Source organism: Seriola dumerili, unplaced genomic scaffold (genome assembly GCF_002260705.1).
Source record: "Seriola dumerili isolate Sdu_G_001 unplaced genomic scaffold, Sdu_1.0 BDQW01000040.1, whole genome shotgun sequence".
NCBI classification, from domain to species: domain Eukaryota; kingdom Metazoa; phylum Chordata; class Actinopteri; order Carangiformes; family Carangidae; genus Seriola; species Seriola dumerili.
The window spans coordinates 3,879-20,364 of NW_019174295.1; the positions used below are offsets into that span (position 1 = coordinate 3,879).

The 16,486-nt window shown below is 40.0% G+C and overlaps 1 protein-coding gene across 2 annotated transcripts in view; it reads right to left on the minus strand.

Moving 5' to 3' along the window:
• Positions 1-6,180: 6,180 nt before the first annotated feature.
• Positions 6,181-16,486, minus strand: part of elmod1 (ELMO domain containing 1) — a 12,327-nt gene continuing 2,021 nt past the window's right edge. Inside the window, exons 2-12 of one of the 2 annotated variants that reach the window (XM_022738957.1) lie at positions 16,335-16,404; positions 12,760-12,905; positions 12,328-12,356; positions 12,100-12,197; positions 11,678-11,807; positions 10,878-11,011; positions 9,691-9,759; positions 8,630-8,650; positions 7,287-7,337; positions 6,598-6,731; positions 6,181-6,383 (exon numbers count right to left, since the gene is read on the minus strand). In XM_022738957.1, the coding sequence (XP_022594678.1) occupies positions 6,208-6,383; positions 6,598-6,731; positions 7,287-7,337; positions 8,630-8,650; positions 9,691-9,759; positions 10,878-11,011; positions 11,678-11,807; positions 12,100-12,197; positions 12,328-12,356; positions 12,760-12,905; positions 16,335-16,351 (1,005 nt within the window). In that variant the 5' untranslated portion in view covers positions 16,352-16,404 and the 3' untranslated portion in view covers positions 6,181-6,207. The remainder of the gene's footprint in view (positions 6,384-6,597; positions 6,732-7,286; positions 7,338-8,629; positions 8,651-9,690; positions 9,760-10,877; positions 11,012-11,677; positions 11,808-12,099; positions 12,198-12,327; positions 12,357-12,759; positions 12,906-16,334; positions 16,405-16,486) is intronic. The other variant, XM_022738958.1, reaches the window with a different exon arrangement.

The window sequence follows — 16,486 nt, forward strand, 5'->3', positions numbered from 1 at the left end:
CAACTCTTCTGATAACAGAACAGATAGAAACTTTTCTAACAAACAGGAAATATGTTGCCATGGTTTCAACGAGTTAAAATCCATGCCTGTTTGATAAGAATACGATTCCTACTGGTAATTCATAAAGAGGAAAATTACAAAAATAAGAATTTTAGTAACGGAAGATCCAATAGAAAAAAAGAAAAAAAAAACTTTCCAATAAAACTGAAAATTTCCAAACATGTTTCTACTTTCTGACGAGGGAGATCTCTGGTAAACATGGGATGTGTTTAAAAGAGGTGGGTAGAGTAGCCAGAAATTGTACTCAAGTAAGAGTACTGCTACTTTAGAATTTTATTACTCAAGTAAAAGTAAAGAATAGTCACCAAAATATTTACTTGAGTAAAAGTAAAAAGTATGTTGTGAAAAAACTGAGTGGAAAGTACTGAGTAACTGATGAGTAACCTGTTCGTTTAATGATGACGGCAACAAATAATGCACAAAAACATAAAAATAGCAATGAACAAATTCAGAGCCAAAAATATCTCTTAAGCAACTAAAACAATAAATTAAATAATAATACATTAAAATTGTCGCAAAGCGCTCGCTGTTGCCATTGTGTTCTGCTTCTTTGCTGCCAGTGTTTGCCGCTGAAAGTTCGTGTGCAGTTGTTCATGTGACCGCCTGGCTCTGTTTGATTGGTGAAACAGAGTCAAACGTCACCAGTGACTGCATTTGATTGGTGAAACGCAGTCATGCGATGGATCCTACTTTGGAGGTCTCTGACAAACCAAAACAAACAAAGCGTGCATTAACAGATCGATAAAAATATGTAGCGAGTAGCGAGCGTAATGTAGATAAATGGAACGGAGTAAAAGTAGCGCTTCTTCTTCAAAAATATACTCAAGTAAAAGTAAAAAGTATGTTGCATTAAAACTACTCTTAGAAGTACAATTTATCCCAAAAGTTACTCAAGTAAACGTAACGGAGTAAATGTAGCGCGTTACTACCCACCTCTGTGTATGTTTGTTCCTGAGAGCTGGAGGGTTTAAACCAATAAGCCTTTTCCAAGGTTAGCATCTTTATTTCAGGGTCTTTTCAATCTTGTTGGCAGATTAATTTTATTGACCTGTTGCATCTCTTCAGCAAATCAACGACGAGGGACAATTCAAAGAAAAATATAAAGGCTTTCATCAAATAACATGGCCTTCACAGTCACTAGAGATATGTTCATCAGATATATAAACAAAACTTTAACAATCAATCAGTGTCACTAACTGAATCAGTCACTTTTATGAATTACATCTCCCCTGGCTGATGACTGAAAGCACCATTATCAGCTGTCAACATTATAAATGGTCCTTGTATAAGCCACCTGTGTCAGAGCTGAATATAACAGCAACTCTCTGAACCTGGTAAACTGAAGACGGTCACAGTCTGCAGCTTTATGAGCGGTGAAACATTTACTTAGCTACAAAAATGTTGTGTTTATAATTTTCCAGAGGGAAAAAAAAGAGTCTCTTTTCACGATCCTGTGTAAATCTCAGTAAATCGACTCCAAATGCAACTAAATCAAATATTATTAAAACTTGTTACTGTCAAGTTTGTTTACACCAGATCTGCTGTGGACAACATGCAGTGACAGCAACTCTTCTGATAACAGAACAGATAGAAACTTTTCTAACAAACAGGAAATATGTTGCCATGGTTACAACGAGTTAAAATCCATGCCTGTTTGATAAGAATACGAGTCCTACTGGTAATTCATAAAGAGGAAAATTACAAAAATAAGAATTTTAGTAACGGAAGATCCAATAGAAAAAAAGAAAAAAAAAACTTTCCAATAAAACTGAAAATTTCCAAACATGTTTCTACTTTCTGACGAGGGAGATCTCTGGTAAACATGGGATGTGTTTAAAAACAAAAAGGTATATGAGATGCAAAGCTGCTTTATTTCAGTCACGGTGCAGTAGTGAAGAAATTAAATTAAAAAGATATTTAAAAAACACACCCATCTGTTTCCTTTTATATTTCTACTCATTTCTAGCGGTTGAGAACTTTTACTTCTCGACGGCGTCTTCCTACAGCCACCACCTGCAGCTGATCCTGTTAATGAGCAGGGGCGGAGCCATTCGCACCTGTATTCCCCTTTACTGACCTCTCACCTGTAGGCGGCGCTGCTTTCCTCAAACACTACTGCCTCTAACTTTATACTCTGCAGTTTGTGGCTCAAGCGCACACACACACACACACACGCACACACACACACACACACACACACACACACACACACACAAGGAAAAGCACATCCAGTTACAGCTCCTACAGCTCCAAATAGTCGGTTTATGGTCATGATAATAACTGAAATAGAACTAAATAATTTTATTAACAATCAAATAATAATAACTTTAATAACCTATAAATGATTTTGACAATATCATTACAACTACTTATTTGTAAAATTTTAAATACGCTTCTCAAAAATGGTAGGAATGTGTGTTTACTGCCCTCTGCTGGTCGTTGGGATTCATGAAACATAGTTGTGATGTCAGTGCACGTTGTTTGTTCACTCACATATGGAAGTTTTGTTGAAGGAAGAACACTGTTATGATGATACTATGATCCTTCACTTGTCCAAAGCATTGCACTCATAATGATGATAATAATAATAATATACTGTAATACAAAATCACGTATCTAAGTTCACTGATTTGTTCGCTCAGATGAGCTTTGTAGCCTCTTTTAGCTCATTGTTTTGTTGTAGCAGTTGCTTTATTGAAACATCCAGCAGATACAGAGTAAAGTTATCGTTCACTCGGAGCCGTGTTTCTGGTCATCGGATGAATGCAAGTCCAATATCCACTCTCCTTTCAGCTGCTCTTGGCCTCCGCGAACTCCAGCAGGGAAATATTTGGCTCTTTAGCTGCTAAACTAACCAGCTGTTCCACCATGTTCACCAGCTGCTCTCTAACTGCAGTTCTCCTGTGGGAATAATAAACTCTCTGTCTCTTATCTTCTCCATGTAACTTTGTCTGTCTGCTGTTCAGTGCTGGGCAGCTCGTGTGCGGTGGGTTTACAGTTTACACTGAACCAAAGCAGAGAAGTTGCAGAACATAAAACAGAAACAATGAGTTAAAAGATGTTAAAACACTCACACGTAAAACAGTGGTAGAAAGTAACTGCATATATTTACTCAGTACAGTACTTATGGTAATTACTTTATTTGAGTAATTCCATTCTACCTCTGATACGTTTCAGAGGGAAATATTGTTCTTTATATTCCACTACATTTATTTGAGAGCTGTAGTTACTAAGATTTAACATTAAAAAAACATTTGATGTTTTTATTGGAAATGTTATTGTAGTATGAGTAGTTTTAGTTTAGATACTTTGAGTACATTTAGCTGATGATAATGTACAGTAAACGTTTGAATGGAAGACGGTAACTTGTAAAGGAATATTTCTTCTTTATTTCCAACATAGTTTTTATTGGTCTCATTTGCAGAGAATCTTCCATCACACACAAAAGAAACAGAACATTCAGAAATTAAAGATAAATAATCAGCTAAATTTTTTTTTTAACCGACATTTAGTTTTTATTGTGGTCTCAAAAAGTACAGCACAGACAAATGAAGCGCACAGTTACAATATCTAGGTTTACTTTAGGCTTTACTGTAGAATACAGAACGCCGGAGCTGTGACAACGAAAATACCATCATGCAGTTTTGCGGTCTTATAGGCAGTTTCAAAGCAGAATATACAGCAGCATGTATCTAAAGTCATCTACAGTATCATGGGACACACTGGCCCTCGTACTCCAATACCACAAATTACTGATTTACTATCATAAAGGAAACTGCATTTTCATTTTTTTTTTTTTTACAGTAGTGCAAAGCTGACCATAGCAAAGCAAAACCAAATGCAAGCAGGAGATGAAACCAGCAGTGACATTCACTGAAGTAAACAGCTGCATAATACTGACAGAAAGCATTGACATTCACTTCAATGAGACAAAGATATTCAGTACTATTAAAACACAATCAACAGTGCAAGCATGGCAGAAAAATAATATCGTACGTTTTGGGTTTTTTTTTTCTGATGGGAACATTTGTCAGAGCTGTCAGAGCGCCACGCGCGACGCCGGCGCTCGTTGAATGTTAAATACAAGTGGTCACGTGTTCATGAGAAGCAACGCTGCTGTGAAGACGTGCACGTGTGTCACATTTGGGCTTTTGTTCATTTGTCATTCGGTGGAAATTAAACGTGTGACTCAGAGCCGACATGCCAATCAAACTGATGCTCCACAGACGATGAACTGGATGTAAAACTGCTTTTTTTTTAAAATTTAATTATAATTTTGTGATTTGTTCTGTTTCGTCCCTTTTAGTCACAGTGAGGCCTTTCTGGTAAAATAAAGATAAAATAAAGAAATATAATTAAAAGAGAGAAAGCAGGCCGTCTACAGATGGAGTTGACAGTGACATGTACTAATATCACGTTAATTAAAAAGTCATTTCTTAAAGAGAATTAGGAAGCTGGTGCGTTTGACTGGCTGGTCAACGCCTCCATCTTCAGCGTTTTAACTTTCCGCTGTCAACTCTCCTCTGTTTTAGCATTTAGCTCCTGATTCATTCTCTATGGAGCAACTTTACACTTAATGTCTTTTATGTTGGTTGTTGCTTTTGTCACAGATGCTCCTTAAAGCTGCTACGTGTAGCATTTTAGATAATAATAATAATAAGTTGACTGAAACACCTGAGACCTCACAGCGTCTTAGAAAAGCAATTCAGCAGCTCTCCTGCCAAACAGACTAGTGGGGGCATTTGTTTACAGTAATTACACTAATTTATCAAAAATGAGTGTGAGGATATTTTACCTCTATCAAATGCTACATGTAGCAGCTCCTGCGTGAACTGATTAGCATTCCGGCTCTGAGTTAGAAAGCAAAAACAAACACTCAGGCACGCGTGGTGCAAAATAAACACATGTAGAGAAATGTGCAGTGAAATGAATGTAAATTATTGCTTTGGCTGATACAACAGTGAACACAGTGTCACATTCAATGAATTAAAAGAGAATCAAACAATCGTGAAAGTGAGCAAGTGAGGAACATTCATAACAGAATTATATGCATGGGGTCAAATCAAAGGCAAAAGCTTTTGCAAACCTGTTAAACAATGTTCATAAAATATTTTCTGATGGTTTTTTTTCTGGATGTAAATACGTATGAGGAAAATTAAAAAAAAAAGGTTTTAGTATCCAAACTGCTGCCGAATGCTACACATTTAATATCTGCAATGCAACTATACAGGAAGGAGTTTTTAAGATATCTATGAGCATCATTTAGCAGGTTTACAAAACTTAAATTTGAGCTCACGAGAAACAAACCGCTGCTGTGATTATAAGTTCTCCACATTCGATATTTTGGCAAGAAGTAGAAGTCTTAGGTGTTGATGTCATGGCGACATAGTAAGTACAGTACAATCTATAGCGATGACCTAATACAGACAAAGTTAAGAGATGAACTGGCCCTGGATGGTTTGATTGCTTTTGATTGAATCGGCGCCAGCTGCATTTCTTCATTTAAACTTATATTATATATCTATAGCTCTTCAATTCCGATATAAAACGTTTCGTCCTGTAGCCCGACCAGCTCGTTGCCAGAATCTTCTGAGCTGATGATCACTAAGTCGCAATCTAACAGGGATTTTTTGGTAGAGAAAGTAAATTTGGTTAGTTGTTAGAATAAGCAGAGAGGTTGTGAACTGAGGCGTAACGGCTGTGATACAATCGTCATGAATCATTAAAGCAACAGATAAGAATGAGTCTGTTGTGATGGTGTGGTGCAGCCTCCTCATGCACAGCTACAATCGCTATGGTCATCTCTGATGCTGGTGGTCTGACGCTGCAGTGAGGGCGTAGAGGCAGTGTGTGTGTGTGTGTGTGTGTGTGTGTGTGTGGGAGTGTGTGTGTGTGCAGTGGTTGAATGAGCTGTTGGCAGTGACGCGACATGACGTTTACTGGGACGAGTCGGGCTGAGCAGACAAGGGAGAGCGCCTCCCCAGATGTGTCCAGCTGTTTGAGGAACCATCTATGTGAGTGCAAAGGGTTTTCTGATTTTCTGATTTTCAGTTGGCCTGTCAGACATCCAGGGGAGACCTCTGTGGGGGGGTATGAAGGGCTCAGTGAGAGAGGGGGGGGGGTGTCACAGGAGTCAGGAGTGTGTGTTTAGAGGTTGACCAGGTGGAGGTCGGAGGCGGAGAAGTGGGGGCACAGAGCCATGTCCGGGTTCTTCAGCTGCCGCAGGATCCTCCGGTGGAACTTGGAGCGGACCCGGTTGAACTCCATGATGTCGCTGGGATCCTCCTCGATCCAGAAACGGTGGAACTCCTGCATCAGGTAACCTGTCACGGAGGAAAAGGGAAAACATATTTTCAAAATCGATCGATCACGTGATTGATCTGTAGAGCGTCTAAGGGGCCAAATCAAGAAGCTAAAAGAGTAGACCACGGGCTCTTCCAAACCGTGGTCTGCTGCTGGATCATGGCTCCATTAAACATTTTTCAACACAACCACAACACAACATACACACAGCGTATCTCAATCCGTCCAACTCACAGAAAGTCTGCTGGAAGTGCAGCAGGCTGGGCATCTCCGGGGCCACGTTGTACAGGTGAGTCTTCAGGGCTCCGCTCACCAGCAGAGAGTGGGCCAGGTCTGTGATGTTGATGCCCACGATGGCAAAAGAATAACTGGAGGAAGGTGATAAAAAATAAAGACGTTTATTTGTATGGACCTGTTTTTGTGTTTGCTAGAGCTAGGAGCTAGAAAACTAAAACTATTAGAAAGAAATCTAATTTTAAAAGACATACATTTTAGTGTTAACACTACCGTCTCCTGACTCGACAGTACAGTCAATGACTTGCAGTTTACGGCTTGCTGCTCAGCTGGAGTGTCCTCACAACACTGTGCGGGTACAGGAGAGCTGTGTGCGACTGTGAGTGTGTGTTTTTAGAGTCAGTCCTCTGCGCTTATCAGAGCTGAGACAGACTGGAGGCAGAGGGCTGAGTAGGAGACCACACAGCAGTAACACACTTCCTGCCTCTTAACACACACACACACACACATTCACACACACACACACTCTATCTCCTGCGTAAATATACCCACACTGGTTCGATGGCCACTTTACAGAGTCCTTGTGCTGCTGTAACTGCTTTATTGAGGTCAAAACTCAAACAGCTCCAGCAGCAGTCTCCTCCACACACACGTGCACGTCTGCACACGGCACATGTGCTCACACTCACCCGATAGCTTTGTCAAGGTTCTTCTGTTCCCATTCAGGCTTGTTTATTTCACTGTGAAGGACACACACTGGAGTTATGTACTGTCGACATGTGAAACAACACTGCGTGCACCACAGTGTGGATGAGACAAATGTTAAAGTCACAATGAAATAACATTTTAGTTTCTTTTACATGAACTTAAATATGATGATCTCGTCTCAGAGTCCCAGATGTTTCAGTCTCGAGTTGAATCTCTGATTTCTCTTGATTTATATCAGTGACTCTGAACTGCATGTTTAACTCATTTAATCCACTTTAAAATAATATGCACATTCTGTTTATTTTAGTGATTGTATTGTATTACACCATTGCTACTATGTTCTATTATTAATTCAAAGCAAAGTTAATGTTCAGAGCATCCGTCTACATCAACTTTGGGTGTGCTGTAAGTTAATTTCTACTGAGTTTAATGTTGCCTACAGGGTCCATCAGGGATCTGTACAACACAACTGTGGCACTAAGACTCTCTCAGCTTAGATACTACACACAGCTTTAATAGAAACACACTATAGATACGGATATACTCCTGTCTGAGATCAATAGATGAATATTAAAGGCAAGATACGAATCCTGACTGATAAACCTTCAATCAACAGTATAACAATAATGGGATTTTGATATGGAAATAAATTGAAAATGAATATTGAGGGCATGAAACTTTAGCTAACAAGAGACTAAAGTAATTTCTTGGTTCATTGTGACTGTAAGTTTGTACCAAAGGAGCAACATTTTAGCATAAAGATGTATTTTTCTATATATGATTTTATATATTATTAAATCCCGCTTTGCAACTTTATTAGTTTGTTTGAGGGCTTAATTCCCACTTGTAATTTAAGGCAGATCCAATGAAATAAATGTTATATTTTTTTATATATGTGTGTATATATTTGCTTTTCCTGGTTTCCATTTAAAGGACAAGCCTGCTGTTGTTCTATATTTTTCTTATTGTCATTAAACTGTACAAAAAGACCAGAATATGTTAATCCATTTTATGGTACTTTCTGAATTCTCAAGTCCATGATGTAAATCTTTAAAAGCAGATCAGACACAGATTGTTTGATTTGATAAATGCTCAATAATTTCCTAAATTTGACACAGTGCTGTCACTATCACTGCGCCTGGGAAATCCCTCTCTGCTTCAGCCCCATGCTGTGTTTCAGGCTGATAAGACAGCAGGGCGTTTGCAATGATGAAAACCGAGCAGCTGGTGCAGCTTTAAACTGTGCGTGAAACATCAGCCGAAAAAAGAGAGAAAGCTATGAATGGAGCAAAACAGCAAGTGAATGAAAGTGGAGATTGAGTACCTTGGCTTTCGGTGTGTGCTCCTATAGTGCATGTGATAAGACAGAGGGACAGGCATGGGCAGAGAGGTGGAGGTGGAGGTGAAGAAGAAAAAGAGGAAGAATCTTCATTTGTGAAATGAGGCAGCAGCAGTCAATAAGAGAGGATGCAGTGAAAGCCATCAAGCTGTAAGAATGAATATAATCAAGCAGAATGAGGTAAATGCAGCGTTATGGATGATAAAGTGCAGTTTAACGTTGAGGAGATACACCAAGTCTCTGGTAGAAATTATAAAGCTGGTTGATGTGTTGCTTGATCTTTGGCCACTAGGGGGCAGAGGAACAAGTGGAAACCAAAATATTGGTTATATTATCACCTTATCGAATTAATATTGTGAACTTGTTGTCAAACAGTCGCCAATTCGCGCATCATTCATCTTGTTTTTGGCCACCAGATGAATATGAAATCCATTCACTCTCCTTTTAGCTCTGTTTTGGTCCTTTAGTTGCTAGAAGTTTTAATTTTCTTCACCACAAAGTCACTAACTTTATTTTTCTGCTGTCTGGCGCTGGGCAGGTCGTGTACAGTTGGTTTATCAGAGCTGTTTCACTGAACCTGCTGCTGGAAACGAGGTGGATGCAGTTTGTGCCCCGCAAAACCAAAACAACGACCTAAAAGAGGCTGAAAAAAGCCTGTGAAGCTGATCTGGTTTTAATTCTCCATGGGTTTGTCACTATGAACAACCTCTGTCACATTACATGTCATCCACTATTAGTATAAGAAATATGAATTCATGCAGGTTTAATCATTGACTGTATGGTGGTAGATGACTGGCCCTGTTGTTGCTTGTTAACATCTCAGCAAATAATACTAATAAAACTAATTAGAATCCACCAGATGACAATAGATCGGTAAGTTTTACCAGCTTTACATCTGCTAAAAAAAATCCCATTTTCCCAGTTTGGATCGTAACACCCCGCAGTCAGTGATCTCCTGAGAACACACCAATCCACCAAAAAACCTGGTGTATTCCTTTAACTTGGCCATGGTGTGGTAAACGTTGAGATGAAGGGTTTTGACGTACTTGTGCTTTGGTTGCAGGGAGTCGTTGAGCATCTGCAGAGCAGTCGCCTTGTCGTGTTCTGCAAAATACCTGCAGAGAGACGAGAGGAGGAATTCAGGAAACACCAGTGCATATAGAGATTATTCATTATTCTTATGAGCTTATTGTCTAAAGGCTAATTTTTTATGCCTAAAATACTTATTTAAATGACACTAAATGTGTCTGTGCATGTGTTAGTCCAGATGTAAACACTTGTACCATGTGCAAAAGTTTGGACATCCTTGTCCTTCCGTCTTAATTAACTCGTTAGGACTTAATGCAGGTCAAGAACTGTCATTAGGAATAGTCAGCTGATGACATTTCAGCTGGTTAATTCTCTGACTCTTCAAACCTCGTGGTAAAACTCAACAACCATCTGCTCCTCTAAGCAACTGACTGTGGATCTGACAATGAAGCTAACTGATGTCATAGTGCTTCCAGCTTGAATTTTACACCCTCTGAAATGTCAGAAGTGTCAGTTAAGAAGAACTGTGGACGTCAAGACAAGATCTGGGAGAGCAAGAAAACTTTCAGATAAAACTGTGCGTCTGCAGGGCAGAGAAGTGAAGTAAAAACCCCTGTTTGACTGGTTGTGTGTGAGACACTGCACAGATAGAGGAAGGAATGGATTTCCACTAAATACGAAACTGAAAAGAGGCTGGCTTCAGCAACAGGACAAAATCCACCACGAACCACTTCAAGAAACACAAGCTGGAGCTTTAGGAACGGCCCCGACCTGAACATCACTGAAAACCTTGTGGGTGGATGTGAAACATGCTGAGTGTTGCACTACAGCTGGAAATAACTGGAATGTGGAGAGATGTGCAGGAAGAGTGGGTGAAGCAGAAAGACTCTCAGCTGCTGCAGAGCGGGTCTGCGAGCTGCGGTATCTGCCAAAGGGGGGGGGGGGGTCAGTGTCCAAACTATTCCACATACTACATTTACTATTTACTATTTATGTTTTACAAGTTTATGAAATGTAACAGCACATAAACATTTGAAGAAAAAGCTCACTTGGCTGCAGGAGTTCAAAAATCAACAAAATGCATGAAGTGCCCAAACTTTTGCACAAAGCTGTGAATCCCACTGACGTGTAACACTGTCCGACTGTTTGTTTTTTATTTTTTTAGACTATGATCAGCGTTGTGCAGAGCGTGAAGCGAGCTTACAGCAGGTTATGCAGGCCCAGTAGGCCCATGCCTCTGAAATCAGTCTTGGGATCACTGCCTTGGAAACCGATCTCACACCACTGTTTAGAGATGCGGCCCGTGAGAGGTGTGTCAGGACGCAGCTCCTTCCATAGCTGCAAAACACACACACACACACACACACACACACACACACACACACACACAATTACATTACATTATACTGGACATATGTGAGTTTTTAATAGTGACTCAAACACTGATGAAAAACTAACAGTGCTGCAGGAGGAACGTTTCCATAATGAAGTTGTTTTTATCATTTCATCATTACGTAACTACTCCAGAGAAACTTCAGTGAAGTGTCTTAATTTCACCATCACCTAAAAGTCCAACGTGCACACGTCACTCCTCCTCTGCCGTCTGTTCTTTACAGACTTATTAGAGTTTGGAGTTCAGTCTATTGAATGTACTGACGTCAGATGGTTTTACTCATCACGTTTAAATCATCATTTGATGTTCCTCGAAATCAAATGTTTTGTATGTGACAGATTTGTAAACGCCGCTGTCAGCTGATGATAAGTCTGGAGACACAATGTCACCAAGTGACAGTTGATAAACAGCAGAAAACAGTTGAACCTGAAAGTAATGGACCAATAGTTCAAATAAATGGCAGTATGAAATGAAGGTCGTAGGGCTGTGGGGGTTTAAGGGTTGAGGTCTTTCCCAGTATACACTGAGCAGGAGGAGGGATGAACCACGGACAGGTCACCAGCGAAGATAATTACTGATTATTGATTAAGTGTTAGTGAGTTGCTGTGTACCTTCATCAGCGTATCCTCGTGCTCAGCATTTTCACAGTCATAAGGCTCCCTGCGCAGCTTCTCCACCTCCATCACCAGGCTCCTGTAGCCCACGATCTGCAGCAGGCTGGCCTGCAGAGAGATGCCCAGCCTGGGGACACACAGGGAGAAGGGAGGGCATTCAGATCTACTGATACAGTCAGCGGCGTTGTACGAGCTGCTTTTACTCCGAGCTGCTTTTACTCCGAGCCTCTTAATAAGTGAGTCTGAGCCTTGCTCATTGTAGCTCGGCCACTGCAGTTATTTTTTCACCGTAGTTACGCTTTCACAGCGAGTATGAGGATTTTAAGTGTCGACACTCGGGTGGTAACCTCTAATTCGCCACATCACCCTCACACAAGTGATAAAGTGACACAAATGTGATGTGTAATGTGGCGTCTCACTGTGGGTTGGTGTCAGGGTTAATCTTCTTCAAGGCCATGATGTCATCAATGGTCTTCTCCACTTTATCAGGATGGACACTGAGGGCAGACTGCAGCAGCTGGAGAGACCAGAGACAGAGGGGGAGGACATGAGAATAGATAGGAACAGACTGAAGCTACAAAACTGAGCAGCACACCTGAATCATATTGGACTCACTGTATATCAAGCATATTCACAGAGAGTCTTACCCCATTCTTGGAGTAGCGCAGAGACGACTCTGGAAGGAAATGGTTGCGAAGCGTAAGTGTGTAATATGTAAAGCAGCTATTTAGAAGCTACAAAGAACACATTTTAGTTCAAGGCAGAAATTAAAAATGTATATACTGAGTTGAAATGGTGAATTTAATTATGAATGTATGAATTATGAATTTGGAAAAGATCAAGGGTGAATAGAAAAAGGATGGATGGAAATCAAAGCGTTCACTAAATACTTCATGAAACTTTTTTCCCATTTCCAAGTTTCCACTTAAAGCCATGATGATAAAAATGAACCATATCTAATTAGATACGAATAGATTTTAACAATATGACAACAGTGTAAAGCTGTTATAAAATCATGGCTGGTTTACACAGGAATTAACTAAATAACCTCAAATGTCAGGCAGCGTCTCTGGGCCTACCTATCTTGAGGGTCCTGCGGGCTCCATGCTTGTTGTTGTAGCAGATCCTCTGCAGCTCACAGCGTCCCGTAAACTTCCTGACGACAAACTTGAGGCCGCGCCACAGTAATTTACAGTAGAGGAACACAAAGAACTGGGTCACCACTCTGAAGAGGAGAAGACGGGAGGGATTAGACTCACAGAAAAACAGACAGACAGGATACAGACACAGATGATGGATATTATATATATATACAATAGTATAGAACACTGGTTTTTGATTTGTGACCCTTTAAAAACAGACTATGTCGACTCGTGACCCCTTTTTTTTTTGTTTTAAGTTGATGCAGTGAGGTGATATTCCTTTCTCTGATTCTGTCATTTTAACAGACCTGAAGAGAAAAACTATCCAGTGTTTCACAAGAAAAAAAGCACATTTATTCCCTATTTTGTAAATCATCTCTCTGTCTCTGGTCCACAAGCTTTGACTGATCGATTTTCACAAAGAAGAAAAATGTCTACAATTTTCAAATGATCAAAATCAACATTTAACAGCTCATAATTTTACAACTACAGCGCCCAAATTCTTCGACAGCAACCAAGACCCGTGGGATATGTATATTTAGGTTAGAATCAATATTAGGTTTTAACCCACTGTTATATTATTTGCTCCTTATCTCAACGTTTTCAGACCGTCTCTGGAACTGCAAATTTCTTGCAAAAAAGAAAGTGTTTGTTCGAGTCTACGTCAGAGTTCAGTGCAAATATCCACACTTGGAGAACAGAGCGAACAGAGGAGAGAGAAACAAAGTGAAGACATGACACTAATGGACAAAAAGAGGAACAGGGAAGAAGATACTGTATAAAGAAAAGAAGAAGTATGAAAAATTGTGCTTCACTTCTCGTCTACCAGGGGAGACTTGCAGCAAATCAAAGTGTGCTATTTTTGCAGGTGACACTGAGAATGAAAATTGAGATGTGAGTCTTGGGAAATGCAAAATGACCCATTAAGAAAAGTGTGGATTCTCAGTCTGCACTGAACTTGGAGGCAAGAAAGGAAAATGTTATTCTATCATCTGATGTTATGATCCACGAAAAGACTAAAGACCCAGGGAAGGTCATTCATCCTTTAATCATCCGGACTAACTATTCCCCTCTTTGTTTGTTTAAAAACAGTTTTTTCAGGCAGAAATAAATCCTTCTGATACAAAACCTCATCTTGCTTGTCAACAAAAAGGAGGTAAGTGATCACCAGCACAGTCCCGAAGAATTAATTCCTCCCTTCTGAGCCCGTGGATGAGACTGGCATGTTAAACAGCTCATATAGACACTCTGTCATTTTCTTAACCTTCAAGAAAGTGAGCACCAAGTGAAGGGGGGGGGGGGGGGGGGGGGGGGGGGGGGGGGATTCACAGGTTTGATACACAGAGAATGTGGGAAAGTGCTGCTCAGTCTGTGACAACACTATAATATCTTCTGTGGCTCTGGACGAGCTCAGAAAATAATCTCGTGATATCGTCAGGAAGATCGTGTCTCATATAAAACCAGTGTGTAGTTGTGTCTCCTTGTCATGGTTCAGATGTCTGAGTCGTTAGCAGTTCCAAAAACGAGATATTTCATCTCTTCCTACATGGTTTCATTTCAGTAACTATTCAAATGATCCAAATGTCCACAGAAAAAAAATCTCTCCTCCCATTAATCATCTGATGACCCCTCAGATTAATCTGGTGACCCTTTGAAGAGGCCTGACCCCTAGGTTGGGAACTACAGGACTAAACCACCTGTAACATACTTCTCACACACTGATGCATCAGTAGTAACAACCAACTCATGCGACTTATAATAGTATTTTCTACTGATAATACTTATGATAATACTATTTTGTCCACATCACTTCGGTCGTCCTCTGATGCTGACCAAATGTTGATACGCTCATCTGATTCACCAGTTTGAAAGACGAGGACATTTACCAGACAGGAAGGGTGCTGTAGGTTGCATTATGGGAAACGTAGGATCCAGCTTATTTGGGAGTCTTTTGAAGTCCCAAAACAAAGAGTAAAGTTTAGGATATCTGAACCTCTGCTGCTTTGATTTTGACTTTTTAAAGCTGTGTCTGATGTGAAGTGCAGCATTAAATCACCGGAGAACCCCATGATCAGCGAAAGCCATTAAAGCTGCTACTTGAATAATTTTTACATCAGTGAACTATTACCACATTCATTTTAGCACATTAGTATAATTACTGTAAACAAACACAGTCATCAGCAGAAACTATTTGGCAGCCTCTACTGGCCTCCATTGTTCATTAAAAGTAAATGAAGCTAAATATCTTTGAGACCAGAGCAAAGGCAGAAAAACGTGACCTGAAAAACAGATTCCAACAGATTTACTCTCTGAAGTCGCACGACAAACAGCAGGAGGAGAAACAGGGGGCAGGAAACAATGGGATTTATGGGAAATGCAGTCTGAATTGGGAGGAAACCTTAGAGCAGCACTAGTGTGAGAAAGCACCTATAATGTATATTGTTATTGCCTGTCACTGGCCACTGTACAGTGACATGATAAATATTTTTCCAATGATATGTTGATTTCTGAAATTAACATACAAGTAGAAAATGAAAAGCTGAGAATTTGTGGGGGTTTGGTTTCAAAATGTCTGATCTGCTGCTATGTTATGAACCAGAGCTCTAACATCAGGTCTGAAGAAATTCAGTTTCATCACACATCCAGAAAGCATGACATCTTCTCCAGTTGTTTTTTTTTCTTTAAATCAAGATTTCAAACTTTTCTGTTTGCCACTGCCTTTAATTTGATTAAATTTGTAATTCATTAAAATCCACTAACTTTTGTTCTAACTTTTAGTCTCCTGTTTTATTCCATTTTATCTTATTTCCAACTAATGTTTTATTTTACTCTTTTTAAGTCCTCTTTGTGTGTCTTTTTACATTGTTTTGTTTCTTTTATATCACGTCTTGCTGCCTTTTTTTTTTTTTTGCCTTTTTATACTTTTGAATTGCCTTGTTGCTGAAAGGTGCTAAGACTGTCACAGTATTGTATTTATGCAAATATATGTATAAATTTGTATGAAAATAAAAACATTACAAATGCATGATGTATAACCAATAACAAAGCTCATTAATGAAGCAGTTGCCTCAATGCTATTTAAATGAAGACTGCAATCATAAGCCAATTAATTTTCTGCGTTTTAAATGCAGATAAATATATTCAACATGCAGAAATACACAGAGGATAGTGGTAATAGAAACACCAGAGGAGAGCATTTGGTTTACATGTGCTCCATAATTAAGAGGCCTCCTCTCTAAGCGACCCACTCAAACCCATTTACACCACAACAGCCACTTACTGGACACACAATATCATAATCGATGGTGAAGCGCTTCAGTGGGAGAGCTGGGAATACAATGTCCACTACAGTATTTGGTATAAACAAGTCATTACAGCAGGTCGAAGATAAACACAAGAGAACAGGGGGGGGGGGTGTCGTTCACAATGAATTCCTTCACGTTTGGACACATCAATAATAATAATGTAAATGAAGCCCCGCCTGCATCAGTGCAACAATGGAGGCTGTTTACCTGAGAAAATGCTTCATTTTGGCGGCTGTCAGCCCTCAGGTGTTTTCGGTGGTGTCTCTGTGGTGATCGCCTGGAAACAGAGATGACAGGAGGAGGAGGAAGGGGGGGGGGGGGGGGGGTGGGGGGGGGGGGGGGGGGGGGGGTGGGGGGGG